Genomic DNA, 16,538 nt, shown 5'->3' with positions numbered 1-16,538 from the left:
TCCAGAGCGTTCCACAAAAGACTCGGCACCTTCTCATTCAAGACGCCCTGCCGCTCCCTCGAACCAACCGCACTCTCTTTCTGGGCTACGCGTTCTTCCCAAACAGCCTGCGCGCTTGTTACTCCTGGAAAGCAACCACCATTACCAGATGACCTTTCAAGTCTATAAATTTAGATACTCCAGGCGCAGTAGTTCTAACAATGCTTCCCAATTTAGGTTATACGCTCCAAGATACTCCTGTGTAGCACTGGTCGTCCTTCAGTCGCTCCATCGTATGCTATCCTGCAGCTGTCATGAAAATGTTACAAGGACATTCTGACAAGAGATCATAACTCCGTAGTATGCACTAGAAGTTCACGCCATAGCCAGTGTTGTTGACTTTCTTTATTCCTCTGTTTCTATATACCCATCAGACACGGATATCTACTTCCTATAATTTGCCACAGCTCTGCCTGTACCACAATACACGTTCATGCCGCATGTCGGGCCCGCAAACCAGTTTATAAGCAGCGAATGTTGCTAAACAAAGTAGTGGCAGTAGGTGCACCTTTGTTAAGTGTAATAAAACAATAAATTCGCGCATATATTAGTACTGACTCATACAACCAACTCTAAAACATAGAGTTCCTAATGGCATAGTGAATGATATTCCGTAATTGTACTGATTTTCTAAAATTGCTCATATCTAGGATACCTCACGCTAGGGTAACGATGTATGTGCCCATACCTTTCCAACCTTGCATACTGAGTGTGTACCACTGGAACTCAAGGAGTATAGCATCCCTAGCAGTAACAATTTATGTGCTGTATTTCTGTGTCCATACACCTCCATATACATTTTCTTTGCACAAGCGTCTTCCTCCTACTCCAACTCCTATTCTTACAGTGTATTGGGACGAAGTCAGTCAGTCGGTCGGTCGGTCGTCCTCGTGACACCACTGTGTCGACGCCTCACAAAACGCAACTGCGTGATACTGTATTTCAGTTTCGGCATACCTTGATAACTGATGAGAGAGCATTGCATGAGATGGCAAGTTGCATTGGATGAAAACGCAACAGTTAAGAAAAGCATAGCGAATCTTCCATATGGTTTACAATGGTTCCTTGTATGTGGGCTTCATAGCCCATTGTTAAACAAGTTTTTTCCCAATTTTTCGCGTCCAATATCTAGGGCGGGGGCTTTACGCGAGGGGACACTGTGAGAGATCAAATGAGATTTTTCTTCCTCTGAGTGTACCTGTTATCATGTTCATCACCTGCTTCCAGGTTTTCCCTTTCCGCTGGTCTTCGTCTTCTTGGGCATGTACAGCGGCCTGAACGTTGCTCTCGACGTGGAGGAATGGAAAGCAGCGGCGGCACTGAAGCAGAAGCAAGCATCCTCGTAGACTACTTAATCGCAGCGCTTTGCAGACTCTTCTTAAAGCCGACGCACATGCGGTAGTTTCTTGTTTCCCATTGTTTTATCAGTGGTGTCGGTGTTCATTGAGCCACCCGTATGTCTTGTACAAAAAGTAAAAGTTGTGCGCGAAAAATAAAGAGATAAATGTAAGAACCAACTCACTACACGCGAACCACCATATCTAATATCTAACTCAGCATCTGTTCGAAAGGAATACCGGAAATGCCAGAAAGACATGGCTGCGAATGGCTGATATCGTAACGAAAAAGCCTGTTTAAGTATCCTCACACTCTAGCCACCGAGGCGTCTATACAATGCTTCTGGTGTGCGCTTTAATGAAAACCGGATGGTCCAAATTAATCTGAATGCCTCACATGCAGCCTCCCTTGTAAGTAGTGTCAGCACATTGAAGCCCATTATTTACCATTTTAAAATCACCGATGTGGGTAAATCATCTCGGGATGCCGCTGACACTGTAGCCTTCCCGTTACTTTAGATGTCTTTTCTAAATAAAAAGTAAATAAAATGCCTCTGGTTGAGTTTTCTTAATTTGAGATGGCAGTGTAGTTTTGTTCTCGTGTGTTACCAATTTAGTATCATCGGCCAACCCTTATTGCGATAGTGGCCAAAAGAAGGTCTTCTAGACGATCGACTTGCATTGCAAGCGTTCTTCCCAGTTCACTGCCATTTCTGGCATATGACGCGTTTCTCTCTTTCTTTCTTTCTTTCTTTCTTTCTTAGTGACCTATTCTATATTTAAGAGATCTCTGGAGCAGCAGAAATGTGCATAGCTTGTCTCGACCTTTTTTTCCTCAATATTCGAGCCCAAACGGGTTCCACCGCGATGACACGTTGGAACGCTTTTGCGGTAGCTATAAATATACACCTCGTCATCTTTTCACAAATGATTCCACAAGACAATTCTCAGGCAATCGGCCATACGATGAACTCAAGCTAGACAGCACGCCTGCCCACGTACGTCCCTCGTTGTAAACATATCAAAAGGGCCAAAAATATTACCCACCACCACATAACCAAAATGCAGTCTAAAGCGCCGATCTGTGATCAGGTACATGTTTCGGGCGAACGCCACCGCCGCCGCAAGTGTCCAGCGCGCGGCAACAAAGACGAGCCAATCCGAATGAAGAATAGCTGCAACCGTCATTCCTTGCACTCCAGTTCGTCTGCTCGTAGCGGCAGGCAAGTAGTGTATTGACACGAACGTAAAATTATAATAACTGCTTAATTAGGCGCCTCGTATGATTTCTTCAAATGGTGGCCTCATCTAAAAATTGTGTCCTACAAATTGTGGCCTCATCTACAAATTTTCTGCAAATTGTGGCCTCATCTTCCATCGGTGCAACTGTATTTGAAGCCAGCGCGAGAATTAAGAAAGTTAAAATGATATGATAGGTAGTGCTCTTCAGGTGAAGTCGTTAAAATGTGGTTAAATTTAGCGTTAAAAAGATCAGGCCTTATGGTATTCAACAAAACCAACAAACAGACATTGTCAATACAGGCCCAGTAACTACCTCGCCAGGCCAGCAAAAAATCAAAGGGGTAGAGGAGTGCGGCCATAATGATACACAGGGTGTTATGGTGCTACAACAGGCATGAGGGGCTCTGGCGTATGTGGAAAGGCGTAATAGTTCTAGGACTTACATTTGGAAATGCGTTTGTTTACTTGAAGTCAATGGTACAATTAGAACGCGATGGCAACCAAATATCAGTAGGACGCCTCGCATTGGGCGCCCACGGAAAGACTACAAATGAGGCCGTACAGGGTCGTATGGGCTGGACAAATTTTTAAGTAAGGGAAGCTCGGAGTAAAATTGATTGTATTGTAAAATTAACGTACTGAGACAATCTATCCATGCATTAGCCATTCGGAAGGTATTTTTGATATTAATCAACAATTGTTAGAACCAAAGACTCCTACTTAGTTCATTTCGTAGGTATTAAAATGCTTGTACGCTTGCTGACTACACTGGTGGTTGCGTGACTAACACGCGCCAGCCTGCTATTTTGTTTTATTCCATGCTGTGAAAACCGGCCAACATTGGGCGTCATGCTGACTGCTGCTTTGTTTATTGCGATGGCAACATTATGGCAATTCTAGGCGGATTGTTGCCGCCGTGTTCCAGATATATATGTATATATATATATATATATATATATATATATATATATATATATATATATATATATATATATATATATATATATATATATATATATATACGCGCAACCCATTCAACGTGCCTCGGGCGGCGCCAGTCGCGCAAAAATGTCTCGTGTATTCGTGGGCTTGTTTCATGCTTGGCAAAAAAGTTTGTATTGTAGCACGTACTGTCCAACAGAAAGCTGCTTTGGGAGCTTTGCATATTGCTCTACAATTCTCTCGTTGAGACTCTTGATCGGTATAAGGTATTACAACATTCGAGAGGTTGAATAATTAATGAAGAGTAATTATGTAATTGGACGGACTGCAAAAAATCCTGCAACTCCAAGCGACGGCAAACGACATTAGCTTGGTTCTGTTCAGCGACATGCCATGTGCACATTTTTACAGTTTGGCTCAAGTCACGTGGGGCAGCCGGTACATACAGGGTGATCATTGTTTAAGTTTGCGTGGAATTTTTAAATATCGCCTGCTACAGATAGCATAGCCCTGGTCCTTGAGCTCGATAATTTAGAGGCGCAGACATTACTTGCCCGAGGAATTTAAACAAATATTCAACTAATTAACAAAAATCCACTAATTATCTTTAGAATTATTTACTTTATTGCACATATTGAAATTTACGAACTGTAGCCGGTGAGTTTGCAAGGCGTATGCACTTGGAATCAATTTCCAGGATTGCACCTGTTTGGAGAAATGCGCCATCAAACTTGCCCTAACAATTGGCCGTTCTACCGCTTTTTTTCTTTTTTTAAGAAAAGCTCTTTCATGCACTGAAGCACAATATAACTGTAACGTCAAGGCATTTGGTTCCACACTTCGGGAAATAATATCTCGAAACTGGTGTCATCCTGGAAATTCATTTCAAGTGGATAAGTTGATTCACTAATTAACACAGCGGTCTTGCAACATCACAGGCCAGAGGCCTGTGAGGTTGCAAGATCGCTGTGTGAATGAGGCCTAACACTGCTCATCGCTGTACATTCCAAGAAAAATTTGCATCCTCTGGCGCCTGTCTCGTCTGAATTGCGTATTGCCTGCTTTCGAGAAACGAGTGTGGGTCTAGATGGCTCACGATTCGAATGAACCACCGCTACCAAATAGTATGAAACATTTGTGCTGTCTCGTCGTGTCTGGTAGCGCTGTTTCAATCGAATTTTCTGCTTTCGCGTGCACATGTTTGGGCTCCGTCCTCTCCAAGCTGAGTACACAATGTAGCTGTGGTCCCTGACTTCGCACTATCTCGGTATGTGTGAGCTGCTCAATTGGGGCATGCTGCTTGAATTCCCTTCATGCGCGGCGAAGGAAGGCAATGCTTTTCGCACAAACGAAGGAACAGGCAGGTAGGCTCCAGCTTCAGCCAGTCAGAAAATTTTTATCTACCGCAAGAGCGCTATTGGACTACAATACTCAGAACCATACAATCTGCTTACTGCGGGTACGTTTTCGCCCTGCTGAAACCAAGGTTTGAAAATGCAACAGTACAGCAGAAGGTTTGAAAATGCAACGGTACAGCACCGTCTTCCGTAGGCACTGCTCGCATAAACATAGTTATTCCGGCAGAGATCGGATATCTTCGTTCGGAATACGCTCTGTTCAGTTGCTGCAACGTCACAAAGGGGGCACTATGCGAAATTTGTGAAAATTGGAGGGAGAAAGCAGCCAATCGGAAAGCGGTAAACTCCACGGTAGTTCGCATGCGTCGTTTGCCATCTCTTTTCAGACACTATGCTCCAAAACGAAATGGTTCTCGCCTTCCAATGAATAAAAATTTTAGAAAAAAAAAGAAGAAAATTATTGTTCATGCTTAAACACGTTCTCAAGCAATAGTATGTATGACTACTACAATTTATAGCTATTAGTTTCTCTGCGTGGTCGGCAGGTGGTGTCGCGCACAGCGGAAAAAAAAGAAAAAGAAGAAACGTCGGCAACAGTGGCGCGCTTTTCAAAAATCAACAACAACATACCACTGGCTCACTGGCGCCCAATGATGGGGTCGAGTTCGCCACACAACCAACGCGCTGTTCGTTTCTAGAAACGAAAGCCACGCCGCAATTTATTTTCTTCCATCTCTTCAAACTCATTTCGTACCTCCAACCACTCTGCTTCCTCCTCGAGCAACACCAACGCAAAAGCCGAAGCTTCCATTGCAAGCGACATTTTCTCAGACTAGACTATGAATTCGATCCGAACGTGTCAGTCCGTAGCCGCAGCTGCCGTTTGCAACCAATCCAGCAGACGTGCCATGCGAAGCCGGTATCGTAACGCGCACATGACCGCTCGAACTTCTCAGCTGTCGTAGCGTTCTGCTCCTAGCAGTCGACGTGCTGTTCTCGGATTCAAATGTTTGACAGGAGCGTGTCGTCATTTTGACACCACCAAGAACGAGGCCGCGCCCCGCGGCTGACGACGTCGAAGTGGCCTAGGCCAATCGCGCGCGGCGTAACCAAATGCGCGCTCCGAACAGCAATATCCGATCGCTCTTCAGGTGCTGCTCCTTGTAAAGCCGTCCAAGCAACGTCTGTTTCTGTACTACAGACCTTTGATGTATGCCGCTTCCGAGCGACAGTGCAAACTTTTTAGTAAGCTATTTCAAGTAATATCAGCACAACAAATTACGGCAGAACCGAACTCGTGATGAATGTCGACGGTAATGCCATTTGCATTCAAGCAATGCAGCGACGTACTGCATTGCTGAAGTCATGTTCGTTCAAAATCTCAGCCTTCCGTTGCATTGGCTACATCCGACGTACACTGTCTCCAGTATCAGCCAACTTTGCTGTTGCACTCACTTGCCAAGGTCGCCCATAATACCATGTGACGATGACTGTATGATGTCGCAGTGGCAGCAATGGGATGACGATAAAGAAACGATGTCAATGGAAGGACAAATACGGTATGACAACGACGATGACATGACGATAATGAGAAGATGATTGTGAAATTACAAAAGTGGTATAGGAATGACAGCATGACTACGCTGGTACAAGGGCAATGAGAAGACGACGAGTATATATATAACAATGGCGGGACGATCATTGTGCGCTAATAAGAAATAGCCTTTAAAATTTACGTACAGCATACAAGGATGCAGTATTAACTAAGTTAGCGAGTTCAAATACCTTGAACTTACTATCACAACTAACCATAGTTGGAATAATCACATCAATATATTCTGCTCTAAAGCGGTGCGAAAACTAGGGTGCCTAAAGCGAAATTTAAAACACGGCACTAAAGAGTGCAAGCTTACGGCCTATAAATCACTAATTAGACCTGTTTTAGAGTATGCTTCTGTAGTGTGGTCGCCTTATCGCATAAAGGATATTTCCTGATTAGAATCCATTCAGAAAAAATCTGTTAGATTTATTTATGGCCGTTACGACCATATGTTTTCACCGTCATCCCACGCACACGCTTTATCACTGCACCCGTTGTCGTTTCGTCGCACGTGTGACCGCCTAATCCTGCTGCACAAAATCGTACACGGATCCACTAACATTGAAGCGCCTATCTCGCTAACCACACCTACTCCGCGAGTAAACCGACGTACTCACCCATTAAACATAGGTCCCTTCGTTCCAAAAGTAGATTGCTACAAGTTTTCTTTTTTTTTCACATACTGTTGAATTATGGAATAACTTAGATGCTTCTCTGCGTTCATTGCCGACTAATCAAATTTAGAAAGAACTGCCTGACCATGTTGGTTGACATGTTGTGTTCATAAGTTATGTAACCCACCTCTGCTATGTCTCTAAATGAAATAGCAGTATATATAAATAAATAAATAAATAAATAAATAAATAAATAAATAAAGAAGCTCGACGAATGATCATGGCATGTCCATGACGGCGTGGAGAAGATAGTGTGAAAACGGATGCATGACAGCGACTATTTGACGACGATGAAGGCGGTATGGCGACGGTGGCTTGACGAGAATGGGATGACGTTTCTGAAGTAATGAAAATGATGAAGCGACAGCTTGACGACAAAGGTGTGACGACGGCTGTTAGACGACGATGGCGGTACGATGATGGCTTGGAAATAGTTGGATGAGAAAGATAGTGTGACGACAATAGAACGACTATGACGACATCACCACGATGGCATGACAACGAATGCATGACGATGACCATATGATGACGAGGCAACGACTACGATAGCATGACAACGGGCATCAGACCATACGATCACGTCAAGTGTATTACGGCGGCAGCGTCACTAGGACTGTATCACGAAGACTGCATGACGCCGATGGTGCGAAGAGGACAACATGGCAAAAGTAAAATGACGAAGCTGAAGTGATGAAAATAGAACCGCCCACACAGCCTAACGACGAAGGTATGATAGGTAATGTACGGCGGCTGTGTGACGACACTGGGGTTCCGACAACGGCATGATGACAATCCCATGACGAAGCGGGGATGACAATAACATTACGACAACATCATAACCTCGATGCTTTGGCCCAACCTACTGAACAACTTGGGCTTCAGAGTTTTCGAAGAAGTGTTGTGTAGAAAGCTGTGAGTGAGCGCGTGTGGTGTCTGTTGCTTTTTCTACGTCCTTTGTGTTTTTAGCGTTCTAAGTTTTTATTTTAATGTAGACAAGGTAACATCCGGCTGCAGGCACAAGCAAGCTCTCTGCTGCGGCCTCAAACGGCAGCTGGGAAAGGGTTGTTACAGTCTCCAGGTAACAGACTTATGTTTTCTCGTATATTCAAATTGCAATTCGACGCTGTCATGTCTATAGGTTGTGTGTAAGCCGTACTTTACGGATTTTCTGACGCATTTTACTTTGATAAATTCAATTAGTTCAGTAACGCCTATTCGCCACGCGGAGGGCAAGCGTGGTTGGGTATGCGTGGTTCGGGAAGATTTTCTCGGACGCCGACGTCGGATCGCGTTAGTAGACATACAACAAATTCCTACCGTCCAATGAGCTGTGTATGAGGCGTGTACTGCAGCGGGACCACTTTAGTCCTACCCGAAGAACACTTGGCGCCATCTAGCAGGGCCGCCGCGAAGTATGGCACTCCGATGCGTGTGAACGCAGAACGCGTCGTCCGGTAACCGGGCTTCTGTCTCGCGCTTTCTTCTGGACACGCTGCGCAATCTACTGGCTCTTGCTAGAGAGAGAGAGAGAGATTGAGAAACAATGATGAATGAAAGGCAGGGAGGCTAACCAATATTCAGCACGGCTGCCTACCCTATACTGGGGGAAGGGAAAAGGGGACCGAAAGGTTAAGAGAAGAGAAAGTCCACTGTGGATATCGTCGACATGGTAACAGTTTTCTGCTCCATATCACTGACGGTCACCCAGTCCTGATCACAGACGGTCACTCATTCCGGCAGCTTTATAAAAACCCTAGAAGCGCTTTTGTGGCCTTTTTTAGCTGCGATACACGAGGTCATGGTCCCACGGGATGCCTAGACGTCTGTGCGTGGCCTACGAGACGAGAAGCGTGGGGTGCCGGTGCATGCGAACGTGCTAATCGTTCCGTCGCTTACCGCACACATAGTGACACGTACTCAGTGATCTAACTTGACGAGGTGTTCATTGAAGAGCAGCACATACCTAGAGAATTCATGGCGCAGTTTACTAAAGTGTTGGCGTGAAAGAGGTTCATTGAAAAGCGGCAAATACCGAATGCATTGGAGATCGCAGGGAGAGGCGTTCGTACTGCATTGGAAATTCATAATGATAGACTGATGATAATGATGAACCCAGTGCATTTTTGGTGCAGCATTGCTAAAGCGTCGAGTTGTACTGAGGAACCCTTGGGGCCTGGGTTCGGCACAAGGGTTCCTCAAGGCATTCCCAGTGGCAATTACCCAGTTACCTAAGTTGACGTCAAAGATATTTATTAAGGAGCGGAGAACACCAACTGGAACAAACCCAGTGGCCAAAGCTGGAATCAAATAGGTTCATTGAAGATCAGCACAGACCCTTTGGCTGACACCTAGTATGCCAAGTGGCGTCAAATTGTTTCCAAGGTCAATTCACGTGGTCATGAAGGGGAGGCTGAAATGCCGTTCCAAAACAATGAGCAGCGACGTCAATTACAGTCGTGCCATTGAAGCGCGATTACATCTCGCGGGACAAAACACTGGTTGGTCAAAATTATGCATCCAATACAACACCAGTGGGAACACTTGAAAAACTACACATAATGTAATTAGAATAAAAACTGTGAAGCTGTTCATAATAAATAAATAAATAAATAATGTCACAGGTTGTTGTCTTCCATCCCCGAATAATTATGAGTACTAAACTGTGCAGGCTTGCCTAAGTTTCCATAATTACTTTGTTTGACACAAGAAAGACAACCAGGACCAGGTGCTACTGTCAACTGACATCATTTTATTGCGTCACTCGTTTATAGAAAGCAGAATCTAGAGGAACATGCGCAGTGAGCACCATGTGCAGGAACCACCGACATCCGATCAGAAGAGCGCACTCATGCGACAGAATCCAAGAGACCATATTCAGCACGGTACAAGGTTAAAGAAGGCACACTAATGCACTGTGACACAAATGCCTGTACGAAGGAAGCTTCCGATAACTCTCGGGCGGTAGTGTCACGGCTCTTTTTCGGAAGAGTTATCGGAAGCTTTCTTCATACAGTCATTTGGGTCACAGTGCATTAGTGTGCCTTCTTTAACCACAGAAAGCATCGCAATCATCTCCCAGTACGAGTTATTAACTAAAATCAACTGCGCCAGCACGACTGAGCTATTTTTCGCTGCGTCACAAGCCTAGGTTCCATGCCGCAAGCCTAATTGCTCGTAATGCGTCGCATATACTGTCAAAGGAAATTTATGACCTTGCCGCAGTCCAATGGTGCAGTGGTGGCGTGTCGAAGCGCAGGAGAAACGAAAGAATACGCCGCAAGCCCAACAAAGCAGGCTAAATATAAAGAAAGAAAAGAAAGACAGGCGCACGGGCAGCTGACAAGGTGGCGTGTCTGACACATGACGCTTGCATCTGGCGCGTCATTAGTCTGTCGCTAGGTAACGCGAGAAAAGTACGTCGCAAAGTATAACTTAATTTATACGCGGATATTTTTTTTCATTTTGCCGGGAAAGAACAAAAAGAAAATAGCACAATACGTCAGTTAACTTCCCCTTTTTCTTGTTCGATGCTCGCAGCAGCAAACTGTCGACATTAGTACTAGCATGGCGCATTTCCTGCCACTTTTCACCGAGTGTCCCCTCTTGTTGGATTGCTTTCTCTGCGCGTGACGTACGTCGCTTGTGGTGGTGGTGCCTGTGCAACGTTGGCAACAGCTTCGCTGTAAATCGACATTCTTTTGGTGAAAGGTCGGAGGTAGATTTTTTTTGTGTGTGATGTGGGCTTCTATCGGCGTTGTCGCGATGTGAAGGGACGCGGTGGTTAGCTGCGGCAACCCCGCACTGGCAGGTACTATTCTAGCAACCATAGCAATGGCTACTACGTGCAGGAAAGCGATGGCGCAAGCCGGTAGGGTCTGCGCCGTCTGCCTACAGGCTGTGTTACAATACGCTCCAGCAAGCAAAGCTGTATAACCTGAGGTCTTACAACGGAGCGCCTTTTGTGCACCAGTCTATGCGATTTGAACACGTGCGCGCCTAAGCAGATTTCGCCACCTGGCGCTCTACTTCAGACGAAAAGGAATAGCTTACAGGTAATGTGAGTAATGTTTTCCTAAAATTTATGGAAAGTCAAGAAATCAGTATTTCTATGTGTAGTTATTAACGACGGCGCAAAATCGCGCGGTGTGCTCAAATACCATAGTGCAATAAAACGAGTTGGCATGCACGCGGCAACTTCTTCCGGACGTTCTACTCCGCCTACTGAGGGATGCGCCAGTGGCCTAATGGTTAAAGCACCGGAGGGATGTGCTAGGGGTCCTCTGTTTGAATCCTGCTGTCAGAAACCTTTATTCATTGTGATGTACATAAATCGGGTACGCAGCGGCGACCGGCGGTCTTTTAGGCACACATGGGCGCGTTCTTGAGGCTGCAATATCTGCAGGAATGGATCTCCAAAGAGACCATAAAAACGTACTAGGATACGAGAAACCGGGGTCAACTCACTAAGAAAGGCCTTGTCTCTAACAAGATGCTGTCGTTGAACATAACAATAGATGAGTCCCTAGATTCAGCAAGAATCCCTAGATTGCTCGTGTCGAGAAACGAAAAGCCGCTCTGCATTTGTCTTCACTCGCCAGCCTCAGGGCCAGACGGCGTTGGCAGAGTTCGATCGACGTCATTTTAAACGTTATTCTAGATGCCCTTTCTGGTGACAGCCGCATGAGCGATGAAAGCTCAGCGCGTGACAATGGCAATTCCTCTGAGCAAGTGCGCGCGCGACGACGTCACGGCATGTTTTCTTCGTTGTCTCCTTCTACATCAGTCGTATCAAATCATGGTGTTGGCAGGCAAAACCACGTCATGGATATATGAAAGTCGTGCGAAAGGCGCTGCAAGCCCTTAGCTTTTTTTAGCTGCTTCAATGCTCCCTAACAAGACAAATTTTACTGATCGCAGTTACGAGTAAAAAAAAGAAAAATTCCATAACCGATCTTTTTCTACACAACACTAACAGTTTTTAGGATGATGGCGACTTACTTGAAAGTTCTGTAAATGCAGTCTTAGGATTTCAAGTAAATATTACCCTTGTGCATACGTACCTATCATAGGTTTCGTGACACGTTGCTGAACACATTGTACGCGGTGGCACGCTCGATAATTTCTCCACCTGTCGCGGTCGCTTAGCGGCTATGGTGCTGCGCTGCTAAGCACGATGTCGCGGGATCGAATCCCGGACGCAGCTGCCGCAGTTCGATGGGGGCGAAATGGAAAATAAAAAATAAAGCGCCCGTGTCCCGTTCTTCGGGAGCCCGTTAAAGATCCTCTGGTGGTCGAAATTAATCCGGAGTCTCTCCCCACACTACGGCGTGCCTCACAATCAAATCGTGGGTTTTGCCACATAGAACCTCTCCATTTCTTAATTCATTTCATATTTCTCCGTCTCAAATATCATACGTCGTGGGCCGATCGCGGTCGCAGAGCTTCAAGTGTTTCTAGCATTTCACAAGTCGTGACCTTTTCTGTTTTATTCGCTCTCCTTAGAGTTCCGCTTGTATGTAAAACACCCAATGCGCTGCCGTGTTCGAGCGAACGGAATGCCTCGCATTTGACACGTCGGCTCGGTTGTGTTTTTACGCGCGCCTTGGAAAAAAAGAGTGCAGCCGCGGAAAGCAAACCGAAAATAACAGAGCCGCTGTAGTGTCGCAACTTCAAAATGGGCACGCCGGTTCCGCCCTATGGGAAGATTGATGACCAGAAGGGTGCGTCTAGCAAGCAAGAAGCAGAAGTGCACAGGTAAGAAAACGAGGAAACGTAATCACTTTTTTATAAGTTGTTAATCCGACAGCATTAATGTCCAATTGAACTCCGCTGAGCGTTCCTTCGGGTTATAGACTCCTCGCAGCAAAGCGAGCGCGTTGAGACACTTATCCACCGCCTCCTAGATAGCACAAGGCCGGTGACCTTCGATCCTGACGTCATGCTACTTTGCCCGACTGCTACAGAATCTAAAGGGGACGCTTCCGAGTAAGCCGCGGTGATTTTTGACGGCAACGCCTTCGTCCCACCGGACTTGCAACGCAAATTTCGCTCCAAGTAGCATGATGTCAGAAAGCAGAATGCACAGGCCTGCTCACTTCGGCGCAAGAGTGGACAGTCCAGCAGGCCCGAGAGGGGGCTACGAGCGAAGGCCTCGAAGTCCCCTCATGGGAGACCTGAGCACGGGTGGTTAATCTTTGCGGGATGTAAAATATAGCTGTTTCCATTCATCTATCCCGGCGTGCTATCTAGGAGGCGTTGGTTTACCAGTGGGTAAGACATCCTTGTTCTTAGCGTGGGGACGTAGGCTCGCAACATACTACCACCAGCGCTTTTCATTTCGAGTGTATTTTGCTTCTTATACATTCATTTCTTTATAGCAATTATCAAGGCGAAGTTAGAACGCTGGCGAGAGCTTGCGGGGAACGTTGTGTCGCAGCCAATTGGAATTCAGATGCTGTTTCGCTGCTACAGACGCTGGCTTTGTCGCTCAATAAGCCTTTTCATTCTTTTACATCAATACAGAGACACTAGTCAGGTGTGCCTTGTTTTCCGTGCGTGTGTGCCTATGCTTGTCGGTATGGCTTTGCTCATAGTGCCTGTCATGTCTACGCGTGCATGTGCTTTTAAGTGGTTGTGCGGACATGTGTGCTATTGTTAGTATGCTTAGTGGAGATCCTGATCTCTCGATGGTACTACGGGTAGTTGACTATGAAACAACATAAAACAATATATATATATATATATATATATATATATATATATATATATATATATATATATATATGTTATTGACATGTGAGCTCGTTTATCTTTTACGGGTGAGCGCTTTTACCGTCTAAGAAATGTTATCGCTCAGCGCAGGACGCATCTACATGTATCGGAAATTTCTGGAATGTTATCGATGCTGTCTGTCTGTTGTCGCCGAACCTTGTGTAATCTGATTGCATGTATGCGCGACGCGAATGGCGTAGAACTTTGTGGAAGGCACGCGGGTCCCAGCGATTACTCTGGAACATTCGAGGACTGATCTATAAAGCCGACGCGCTTGACTCGCTGCTCAGATTTTCGACGATCGCCGACTGTGTTCGCCGTTTTCGTTGAGTATTGAGTGTAGCCTGTTTTTCTGTGCACAGGTTCACCCAATAAAGTTAGTTTCGCCATTCACAGTTTCCTTGCTGTGTCCTCAACCGTCGCTACCACGTGACATCTGGTAGAGGTGCTTTGCGTTCATGTACCGGACGACCCCACAAAGTTGTGACCCAAGCCCGAACACGGAAGACAACACCAACGTCGCCAAGAACCACCGAGGTAGCCGTAGGCTGCAAGGACTGCCCCGGGAGCACGGACTTTTGCCTGAGACGACCAGGAAGATCGTTGCCCAGTCAACCTCAATGGCAACCCCAGCGTTTCCCATCGTGCTGCAGCAGCCCAGGGAGCCTCCGACGTTCCGTGGTTCAACATTCGAAAGACCCGGAAACCTGGCTTGAGACGCATGAGAGGGTCTTTACATTTAACAGCTGGAACAGCGACGACAAACTTCGATATGTTTTTTTTTTTCGCATTGGAAGATGCCGCCAGGACGTGGTTCGAGAACCGACAAGCCACCTTAACGACTTGGGACCTGTTCCGAAGCGGTTTCCTGCAGACATTCACAAGCGTCGTACGCCGATAACGAGCCCAAGCACTACTAGAAACCCGAGTCCAGCTGCCTAATTAGACCACCGTAATTTTTACAGAAGAAATGAGCCTCCTATTCTGCCACGCCGTCCTGGAAATGTCCGAGGAGAAGGAAGTCCGCCTACAGATGCTTGATGTAAAGTTGGCTGCAGTGAGGCCGCGGTGGCTGGAATTACATCCCGTGACTTCATGCTTGGCAGCGCAACGCCATAACCCCTAAGCCTCCACGACGGGCACGATTTTATTATTTCCTTTTACATCAGGCAACGTAGTGTCTGCTGCAACGGAGGCTGTCTCTACAAAGTTTTGCTGATAGGTACCCTCTTCATTCTTTCACAAGCGCTATTGCACAATGCCCTCTAATAAAGTTTTTGGTGCTTATGGCCCACTAAAATCTGCCAGAACGCACAACTCTCTAAAGAGGTCTTCTATCTAGCGTGTGCATGATGTAGTATGAGCATTCGTATCTTTTGACATTTATAAATCTGTATAACCATACACCTGATAGGGTACACACTATGCCTGATCCTGCTGATTTGTGCAGCGCTGTTGAACAATGCATACTGACGAAATGAATGTTTTTCACATTCGAAGTATCGAAAAGGTGCTTGTTTTGCAACTGTGCCCTTTGCTTTCGGTTGGTGTTAGTACTGCTTGTTAGATTTTGGGTATGTATGTCTCCCTTACGCAAAATCCATAGGAAGTTTAGAGATTCAATGAATTATGATGAACAAAACCTAAAAGCAAGAGCTTCTATTTTTATTTCCTATCTCTTCGACCGAACTGCGATTGTCACGGCTAGCAATCCGACCCCTCACCTTGTGTTAGCAGCGGCATGCTATAGCCAACAGGCTGGTGAATAAATTGAAGTACAATTTCGTTGTCGACATATTTGTTGTTGTTTTCTTGCCTGCATGTAGGTCAAAATGCAATAAATGAGTGTCATTGAAAAACAAGCTGTTTGCGATCCCATATTGAATAGGCTGCATCTTGTGTATACTTGAAATGCAGATATTTCTTTTAGGATCCCAAGGTGAAGTATTCTGCAAGTAGGATGGTACTTCTCTACTTATAAAGGTGATAATGACAGAGGATACCTTTATATGGGTTTAGACGCTATAAAATGTGATCACAAGCTTATTAGAAAGGATATTAGCTGTGGACGTGCTAAAACCGTTTGTACCTAAAGGATGCAACTGGTTGACTTAACTGCACAGTTTTGATGTGATGTTTTTCTACTGGGTCACCTACATAAGAAGAGGCTGCTTGCCTGCTTTTCGTATTGTTGCATGAGTTTCACATGACGTTGCGGGAGGTTACGTTGTCACTGTGACACTATATATCAGGCAAATAATGTTATGCAAATTTATAGTCAATTACGGTTCAAAGCAAGGCTTAATACAACTGTAGTATGGATAGAAAGTCCGCTACATATTCAAAGTTTATTGGTTTCTGCGCAAGAAATACAAAAGATTCTCCATCAGAGAAGAGATACAAGTTAACCTGCATGAAATATTCGCAAACAAAGCGACGACGCTGTTTATTCAAGCCACGTAGTTAATGTGCTATCGTAGAAAATTCATTACGATAGCCTGCACATCTGGCATGTCAAATTTAATGAGCAGGTTCGGCAAGATTAACTCTCAAGACATATCAGAAAATTTACGCG

General features: G+C 45.5%; 2 protein-coding genes across 3 annotated transcripts in view; both read left to right on the top strand.

Moving 5' to 3' along the window:
- Positions 1 to 1,941, top strand: part of LOC142587758 (protein-cysteine N-palmitoyltransferase HHAT-like) — a 30,186-nt gene extending 28,245 nt beyond the window's left edge. The window contains exon 11 of one of the 2 annotated variants that reach the window (XM_075698987.1): positions 1,267 to 1,941. In XM_075698987.1, the coding sequence (XP_075555102.1) occupies positions 1,267 to 1,385 (119 nt within the window). In that variant the 3' untranslated portion in view covers positions 1,386 to 1,941. The remainder of the gene's footprint in view (positions 1 to 1,266) is intronic. The other variant, XM_075698986.1, reaches the window with a different exon arrangement.
- A 10,750-nt stretch (positions 1,942 to 12,691) lies between these two features.
- Positions 12,692 to 16,538, top strand: part of LOC142587757 (protein-cysteine N-palmitoyltransferase Rasp-like) — a 46,377-nt gene continuing 42,530 nt past the window's right edge. The window contains exon 1 of the mRNA XM_075698985.1: positions 12,692 to 12,946. Coding sequence (XP_075555100.1) covers positions 12,867 to 12,946 — 80 coding nt within the window. The 5' untranslated portion in view covers positions 12,692 to 12,866. The remainder of the gene's footprint in view (positions 12,947 to 16,538) is intronic.

Source organism: Dermacentor variabilis, chromosome 7 (assembly GCF_050947875.1).
Source record: "Dermacentor variabilis isolate Ectoservices chromosome 7, ASM5094787v1, whole genome shotgun sequence".
Lineage (NCBI taxonomy): Eukaryota > Metazoa > Arthropoda > Arachnida > Ixodida > Ixodidae > Dermacentor > Dermacentor variabilis.
Note: the sequence above shows the minus strand (reverse complement) of the source record. Positions and strands in the feature narration are given on the sequence as shown.